The sequence below is a fragment of the Quercus suber genome, unplaced genomic scaffold (genome assembly GCF_002906115.3).
Source record: "Quercus suber isolate HL8 unplaced genomic scaffold, Cork oak 2.0 scaffold_432, whole genome shotgun sequence".
In the NCBI taxonomy this organism is placed as follows: domain Eukaryota; kingdom Viridiplantae; phylum Streptophyta; class Magnoliopsida; order Fagales; family Fagaceae; genus Quercus; species Quercus suber.
In genome coordinates this window covers 484379-493627 of record NW_027069883.1, presented here as the reverse complement: position 1 = coordinate 493627, position 9249 = coordinate 484379, and the positions used below count along the sequence as shown (strand labels likewise).

The following is a 9249-nucleotide window of genomic DNA, read 5'->3' as shown; positions in this document are numbered from 1 at the left end:
TGTAACTTTTTTTAAAAACAATTTGGTAATTTTGATTATTAGGTAATTGGGTGAGTTAAGATTTACCTATAATAATTTGGTTGAGTTGGGTTTGAGTTAGATTTAATTAGTTAAATGGGTAATAATGGGTAAATCCAAACCCGGGTAATATCCAAACCTTGCCCAATTATCTTATGCCCATTAAGAACTAAATATTACTTAGAATAATTGGATTGGGTAAGGTTGGATATCCATTACCTAAGAGTATCCACATTGGTGGTGATAAAAAGCCGTATTGGTATTTTTAGCACCTCAAATACTAAAAACCATTCTGCAATGGTGGCGCTATAGGTAAAATTTTTACCTCTTCAGCTATAGTGCACAACCATCTATAGCTATGTACTATAGCTCCAAAGCTAAAGCTAAAAAATAAAAAATAAAAAATAATAATAATAATAATTTAACTTCTCTCTCTTTCCATTAAAATATCCTCTCTCTCTCTCTCTCTCTCTTCCTTCCTTCTCTATCTTTTTTCTCTTCTTTTCCTCTAACTTAAAGTCTCAGCCGTCTCTCTTCTTCTTCTCCTCTTACCGGCGAGCGTAGTGAGATTGACGAGCGTGGTGAGATCAGAATGGTAGGTCAATGGGTTAAGATCAGCAATGGCGTGGTCGGTTTTGTGGGTGTGGTCCGATTGGGTTGTGGCTTGTGGGTCGGTGGTGGGGGTTGTTGATCTGTAGGTTGTTGTGATGTGTTGGTGTGATTGCCGTGGGTGTGGTTGGCGGCTTACAGTGTGGGTGTGGTTGGTGGGTCATGACATGGGTTGTGGTGGTTGGGTTGATGGGTCACAACATGGGTTGTGAGTGTGATGGGTTGCTCTTTGCTGGTTTGATGTTTTGTGGGTTTGCTTGCTCTATATCAAAGAAGAGAGAGACGAAGAGAAAGAGAGAGAAAGAGATAGAGATGATGATACAAAATAATATTTAAATGAAGTAGATAAAAAAAATAGATCCATTAATGTTGAGTGTGTTGTGAAGTGGTAAGTTAAAATAGATAAAGTGACTTTTTGTGATGCTAAAAAACTAAAAATTTGTTTCCACTGTTATGGATGCTCTAATGGGTATGACCATCCCTACTGAGGAGAAGAATTTGCTAAAATAAGTAGAGAATTAGAGTCTTATATCTATTTTGAGTATTTTCTACCTGCCATTAGGGTAAAAAAATAAGTTTATTGGTAAAATCAAAAGATTTTACAAGAGATTAAAGAAAGAAAGGTTAGACTAGTAGTTAATTAAGCATCCTAGTCCAACATGCCCACACTGCGGTACTGGAAATGAAATCATGTTGCACGCATTATGGGAGTGCAATCAGCGATGCTTGGTATGGGAAAAGGTTTTTGGATGGATATTAAAAGACCACCCAGGTATATCGCAGTTCACAAACCTGGTTGCTTTAGCTGGCGAGCATGCAAATCAGCTGGAGTTGTTTGCTATGATAGCTTCGTTAATTTGGTGTCGTAGGAACCAAGTGAGGTGTAATGAACCAACTACACCACTGGGTAAAATCTTGGAGAGTGCCGCTTCACTTCTAAGGGATTTTCAAAGCCATTCTTGGTTTGGTGTGAAAGCTTCGAGGCAGCGAAGCATCAAATGGAAACCACCGCAAGAAGCGATGGTAAAGACAAATTTTGACGGTGCTATGTTTGCTGAATCAGACCAGGTAGGGATTGGGTGGTTGTTCGAAATAATAGGGGGCAGGTCATGGCAGCTTTAGCATAAAATATACACAAACTAGAGTCCACAGATACTGGAAGTTCTGGCAGCACGCAGAGCAGTCCAGTTCGTGCGTGAGCTGGGGTTTGTACATTTCATTTTTGAAGGAGATGTAGAAACTGTTATTTAAGCACTTGCTGATGGAAATTGTTCAATCCCTTGTTTTGGTCACATTGTAAAAGACATTGAGTCTATTAGTGGTTTGTTACAAACTGGTTTGTTACAAACCAAATCTTTCTCTCATGTTAGAGGCAGGGAAACACTGTGGCCCATGCCTTAGCGCAGAGAACAAGGCTTTCTTTTTTTGTTTTAATCTGGATGGAGGATGTTCCACCAGATATTTATCGTTTTGTATTTGCTGATTTTCCTATATCTTAATAAAATGCTAACAAGTTTGGATTCTCAAAAAAAAAAAAAATAATAATAATAATAGTCCTTAAAAAAAAAAAAAAAAATCTTCTTACGAAGTTGAAAAAATCATGTTGGTTAATTTTCTACATGTTGGATGACAAAGTTGAAAAAAAGAAAAGAAAAATCGTTCTTGTTGATTCTGGGGAAAAAATTGGTCTTTGCCCTTTTTTTAAAAAAAAATCAGCATTTTTCCCTCTTTCTCAAACTAATTAGAAAAATGTCCCTCTTTTGAAAATTGATTTTCTCAAAATCGAGTTAAACCCTATAGTGACGTTTTTAAGGAGTCTAGAGTGACGTTTTAAGGACCTATAGTGGGGTTTTGCAACTCGATCTCCATTAAATCGAGTTATAGGTAAAAAAAAGAAAAAAAAATGCATGTAACTCGACTTCATGGAAATCGAGTTACAAAACGCCACTACAAATCCTTAAAACGTCACTATAGGCTCCTTAAAACGCTATTATAGGGCTCCAGAATTTTTTTTTTTTTCAAAAGAGGAGCATTTTCCTAATTAATTTGAGAAAGAGAACAAAATACTGGATTTTTTTTTTTTTTTTTGGAAAGAAGCATTTGCCCATTTTCTCCTTGATTCTGGCATGAGAAAACTTCTTACCTAGTAAGGAAAATTCAACGGAAAGAAATCCATGATCAATTCATCTTTATTAGTTTATTATTCTTTGTTGGTCCAACAGGCCCAATAACATCAAACCTAGAAAAAGCCCACCTTAGAATTATATAATATTTATTACTATAACTTACTATTATCCTTAAAATAGGATTATAAGATCCCAGCTCATTCTCATTAGAAGTTAAAACTAGCACGTTAATAAAATGCTTGGCCAAGGAATTTTAGATTTTGTCGAACTTAGCTTGAACAATGCACTTTTCCAACTGTGTTCAATATACTTGGTTTTTATAATTTTCTGAAGTACTGTTCTTCTTCTTTTTTACTTCAATTTATTATTGCTTGGTCGTGACCAAGGCAACCTATGAACTACACAATTAAAGGTAAACTCTTCTCTTAAATGTTAAGTCCCTATATTATTATTATTATTATTTTGAGAGAGTTTTAACCTATGGCTTAGCTAGAATTCAATTTCATATCTCATCTAAGGTGATTAGGAAAGTTTACTGTTTGAAATGGTCAACACCCAAGGCATCAATAAAATTAAGGATATCAACCAGATCAAAAAATATTATCAATTTAAATGTAGGTATGGAGCCAAACATGGGCCCAAAGGGGCCCTGGTCCTTAAGAGTCCGTTTGTTTTGGCTGAAAAGGGTTTCAGGAAATCATTTTACACTCCTATATGTGTTTGGTAAGCATAGGAAAATAGGGTCAACGGAAATTAATTTCAGCTTTGACTGTAAAATACTCCTCTCAAGCTGGAAATCAATTTCAGTTTCTATTTTACCTTCAAATGGTTTCTAGCCCTCACAGACAAAGAGAGAGAAAGCAAGAAGAGAGAGCACACCCCTCTGGCTAGCCCAGATCGTGCTGCCCCCACCGCTGCCCCCACTGCCCAAATCACACGTCGGCCAAGCATTTTTTTTTTCTCTCTTCTTCCTCAACGCTTCTTCTCTCGATCTAGGCGATCTGGCCGACACCGCTTAACGTCACTGACCACTAGCCCATGTTTGAGAACGACGGCACCGCCGTCTAGGTCGGGCCTCTCCCTCATCACTAATCGCCAGCCATCACCGATTCACCCCCCCCCCCCCTCATCACCGATCATCCACAGGCAAGTCGCACCTGATTTTGATTTTTTTTTTTTTTTTTTTTGTTTCTTGTGTTGTTTATATATTTTGATTCTCTGTAATAATATTTGTTTGGATCCTAAGAAAATGTGAGAAACATGATAAAAAGGGGTTTTCTAGTGCATTTTCAGCAACACAACCAAACACTAGAAAATATTTTCCAAAGTATTTTTTGGAATACAACCAAACACTTGAAAATATTTTCCTTTCCCAAAAATATTTTCACTTGAAAATATTTTACACTCGGAAAACATTTTACACTCAACCAAACATAGCCTAAGTTTCAGGGAAAAAAAATTATAAGTATATTATGGACTTCTTGTCTAATTCTAATTGGGCTCAAGAAATATAAAACTTTGCCCCTCTCTCCAAAATCTCCCTCTCCCCCAATCAGATAAGCCCAAACAAATCACGACCCAAAAGAGTTAACAAATTATTACAAAATATAACTTAAACAACCCATCATCATCTAAGTTGAAGTGAGAGATGTTGAAATTGACAAAATAATGATGATGATGCAGCCACCTCAAGTCTAGATATCTCTCTCTCTCTCTCTCTCTTAAGTGAAGTGTGAACATGTGAGTGCTTATATATATATATATATATATACATCCATTTTTTAGATTTAAAAGAATATTGGATTTCATCCTGATAGATAATTGTATTGCAATTGTAGTGGGTCCAAATATGATGTGGTTGGCATTTCTACAATGAATTTTTTAATTGAAGGAGGCTTTGTTGAAGTTAGGTACCACATGAAAAGCATGAGGAGACTAAGGTTAGAGAGAGAGAGAATTCTTGGTAGAATGTCCTCGTGTGAGTTAAAGAGAGTCCTCAGGAGAGAGAGAGAGAGAGAGAGAGAGAGAGCCAACCTCTAAATCAAATGGTCTTCCTTTCTTTTATAGAGGGGCATAGCTATAAGTGCTTATGAAAATATATGGTTGTTGAGTGTTTTTAAAGAGAGACCCCTTACAACAACGCATTAAGAAATATATATATATATATATATATTTGTATTTATATTTATTGATATTTTGTTAATAGTAATACTAAATGGATATTAGTTTAGATTCTCATTAAAAAAATTTGGTTCAAATTTCTGCACCCCCTCAATTGAAATACTCTCTGTTCTTGTTTGGATGAGTTGGGTTGTCCAGTAAAAATTCATTTTTAAAGTCCAAAGGAGGAAGCTGAACTGAATAGTGAATATATCTTAGGCATATATTTAGGCCCAGTTTCTCAAAAAGGACTTGGTGAAAGCCACTCTATTAAAGTAGGTTAGTTTGGAATGAAAACGGGTAGCCCAATTAGGAACGTAGGTCCGTTTAATAGTATTAGACTATTTAGGTCTTTTTGCCTCTTTCCTTTCCATTCAAATTTCAAACCGAAAGAGTTATTTTTGAAAAAAAAAAAAGAAAAAAAAAAGCATATTTGACAAATGGCCCCGCTCCTGGATCATTCCATAATTTCCATTCCATTTCCAATCTCTGACTGACTCTCTCTGTCCTGTCCCTACGCAAAAATCATCAAAACTTTCTCACTCGCCTACTTTACTTCAACACACACTCTTTGGTTTTTAATTTCTTTGCTTTTCATCAGTCTCTCTCTCTCTCTCTCTCTCAGACTCATTCAAGACAAACAAAAAAAAAAAGTGTGTGAGAAAGAAAAGCTCATACATAGAGAGAGAGAAAAATGGAGAATGAAGGTATGGAAAATGAAGTTACAGAGACAGGAATCCCAACGTACGATGGCAAGTATGTACAGTACAACATTCTCGGAAACCTCTTCCAGGTCTCCGCCAACTACGTCCCTCCCATTCAACCCGTTGGTCGCGGCGCTTACGGCATCGTTTGGTACCCTTTCTTTACTATTACCTAATTTTTAGATTCCTCTTTTCTTTTGCTTTTGTTCCTTTTATTGTATATTCATTTTGATTCTATATTTGCCTTTCTTTCTTTTTTTTACTTAGTCTTTTATGTGAAAAAAAAAAAAAATTTAATAGATTTAATTTGATTCCTTTAGCTCCAGCTTGTTTGGATGATCAAATTAAAGCTAAGTCTAGCTCAAATAAATTAAGTACTTAGGTTCGCTTTATGCTACCAATTTAATTGGCAAGTTTTACTTTTTTTAAATCAATTTTTACCTTAAATTTTGAACACATTGAGTTTTGATCCTACCCAATTGGATAATATAGTTATAAAGCTGAATTTTGGTTGGTTTTTTTTTTTTTTTTTTTATTTAAAAATTATAGGTCACTGAACCGCACTAACTTAGATCAGTTTTAATATCTTGAGTTGATGATGGTGTAGCGAACCATTCTACTAAATTTTGAGAAGGTCACGCACATACAACGTGTTTGAATCGTCCTACTTTGGGCGTTTGGCGTGATTTTTGTGGCGATGAATGATATAGTGTGATTCCAAGGCTTTAACTTAAGAATGTGAAGCATAGCTTATTTGTACTAGCTTTGAATTTTACTTGTTATAATTGAGGGTGATTTATTATTTTGCAGCTGCGCAAAAAACTCTCAGACCAATGAGGAGGTTGCGATCAAGAAAATTGGAAATGCATTTGACAACAGGATTGATGCGAAGAGGACACTTCGATGAACCATTCTACTAAATTTTGAGAAGGTCACGCACATACAACGTGTTTGAATCGTCCTACTTTGGGCGTTTGGCGTGATTTTTGTGGCGATGAATGATATAGTGTGATTCCAAGGCTTTAACTTAAGAATGTGAAGCATAGCTTATTTGTACTAGCTTTGAATTTTACTTGTTATAATTGAGGGTGATTTATTATTTTGCAGCTGCGCAAAAAACTCTCAGACCAATGAGGAGGTTGCGATCAAGAAAATTGGAAATGCATTTGACAACAGGATTGATGCGAAGAGGACACTTCGAGAGATCAAACTCCTTTGCCACATGGACCATGAGAATGTAGGCACACGAACTTTTGAGTTGTTAAGGGTCACATATTTTTTCTGCTGTTACTTTTTCTTGCAAATTGTATGGTGTCAATCATGGCATTTTGGTATACTCCTTAGTTGTTATTTTTGTCTTTGCTTAATATGGTCTTAATGTTTTGCATAACGTAAATGTTCGATAGATGATTCTAAAATTAGCTAAATGGAGTACAGTAGAGAATATGCGCAACCCACGATTTTTGTTATGCTGTGAGTAAGAAATAATCCACTGCTTTCGTATTTGTGCAGGTAGTCAAAATTAAGGACATCATAAGGCCGCCAGCGAGAGAAAAGTTCAATGATGTTTATATTGTGTATGAATTAATGGATACTGACCTCAATCAGATAATACGCTCTAACCAAGCTTTAACTGATGATCACTGTCAGGTAAGCAGTTTCCTGTTGCCATTACAAACTAGTGGTTATCATAAATAACTAAGGTGCATTTGAACTATCAATGAGTAGATGATTTTAATACAGACTGCAGGTCCAATATGACTGATTTTACATATTTAATCCTGGTGAAGGGCTTGCTTCTGATACTTACACAAAAAAGAAGAAGAAAGGGCTTGCTTTTAATGCGTTGTGTGTTATTTTGATGAACTGTTTTGTGTGTTAAAAACCAAAATATGTTTTTGTATTGAATTAATTTTCTTCTTCAATGTGTCATGTTATTCTGAATTCATAATGATAAGTAGAAATTTAGAAGTATAGGTCTGATTTTAAAATATTGCAGAATTCCTAATTGTGTTGGTCCTTCTAAATAGAAGATTATCATCCATGGATCAGTATTTTCATGATTGTGAACAAGAAGAAATAAAGCCAATTTACAGATTCTTGCATTAGATCTTCACAAAATTACTTTGCACTTGCCTAGGGGTAATCAGGAAAACATTGATGTAAAAGAGGATGAGTGATGAGAGATTCTAGCATCTGTTTAACTCTGTCTCTCACTCACCCACCCACAAATCACACTTGGAGAGAGAGAGTGTGTGTGTGGGGAGGTGCCAGGGATGAACTGCCTCAGAGTAAAAGAATACTTCAAAGATGGCCTCAGCTTATTTTTAACCTTAGGGTGATCTAAAGAAGCCTAACATCTTTGACCCCATTTATGCTCTGTGCAATTGTCCTGTAACCCAAAAGAAAATTGGCTGGTTGATAATATGCTTTGTTCCTCTTTCTTTTTTCCCCCCCTCTAAACTACCAGTGTCATTGTATCATTTTAAACATCTAGCAATTATTATGTGATACCAATACATAAGCTCAAATATCTTAGTGTGAACTTGCTATATCTAGTAAACTTGAAATATAAATGTAAATGATATGGTTTAACAAGCTGCTTCTTGAAATGCATTGGCAGTACTTTCTATATCAATTGCTAAGGGGATTGAAGTACGTACACTCTGCAAATGTTTTGCACCGAGATTTGAAGCCAAGTAACCTGCTTCTTGATGCAAATTGTGACCTTAAGATTTGTGACTTTGGGCTTGCGAGAACCACCTCAGAGACGGATTTCATGACAGAATATGTTGTAACTCGATGGTATCGAGCCCCTGAATTGCTACTCAACTGTTCAGAATACACTGCAGCCATTGATATTTGGTCAGTTGGATGCATTTTCCTTGAGATTATCAGAAGGGAGCCATTATTTCCTGGTAAAGACTATGTTCAGCAGTTAATGCTTATAACTGAGGTACTTGTGCTTTCCCTTTAATCCTCTTTCTATCTTTGAATTCAATAGAGACAATATGCATGAATAATACGTAGATATCTTGTGGGCACTGCTGTACTGCTTACAAGTAATGATAGGATAAGTTGCATAACTTCCTTGGTTAACTATCAATCTAATTGTTTTATCGATGGTCTTTTTTTTACTTATTTCTTTTTATGATTCTTTAAGCAGCTATTAGGTTCACCAGATGATTCAGATCTTGGATTTTTAAGAAGTGATAATGCTCGAAAGTATGTCAAGCAGCTTCCACATTTCCCAAAGCAACCCTTTGCAATGAAATTCCCACATGTGTCCCCAGTGGCAATTGATCTTGCAGAGAAAATGCTATTGTTTGATCCATGCAAACGCATAACTGGTATTCTTCCAAACTTTACTTGAATAAATTACCATTTCATTTATATTTTTTCCTCATTTTTCTAAGAGAATCTTTTCTTCTTCTTACTGATACACCCAAAGTTGAGGAGGCGCTGAATCACCCATACCTATCTGGTCTTCATGAGATAAATGAGGAGCCCACTTGCCCATCTCCTTTCGTTTTTGATTTTGAACATGCATCCTTGAATGAGGAAGATATAAAGGAGCTTATATGGAGGGAGTCTCTGAATTTTAACCCTCTTTAGATGCTGGAGTAAGCTCA

The 9249-nt window shown here is 35.8% G+C and overlaps 1 protein-coding gene across 1 annotated transcript; it reads left to right on the top strand.

Annotated features, from left to right (window-relative positions):
• The first annotated feature begins 5341 nt into the window (after positions 1-5341).
• Positions 5342-9249, top strand: LOC111988666 (mitogen-activated protein kinase homolog NTF6). The gene is made up of 6 exons (XM_024020451.2): positions 5342-5768; positions 6725-6854; positions 7130-7267; positions 8241-8573; positions 8784-8967; positions 9069-9249. Exons 1-6 carry the CDS (start codon positions 5608-5610, stop codon positions 9230-9232), a joined length of 1110 nt encoding a protein of 369 aa, XP_023876219.1. The 5' UTR covers positions 5342-5607; the 3' UTR covers positions 9233-9249.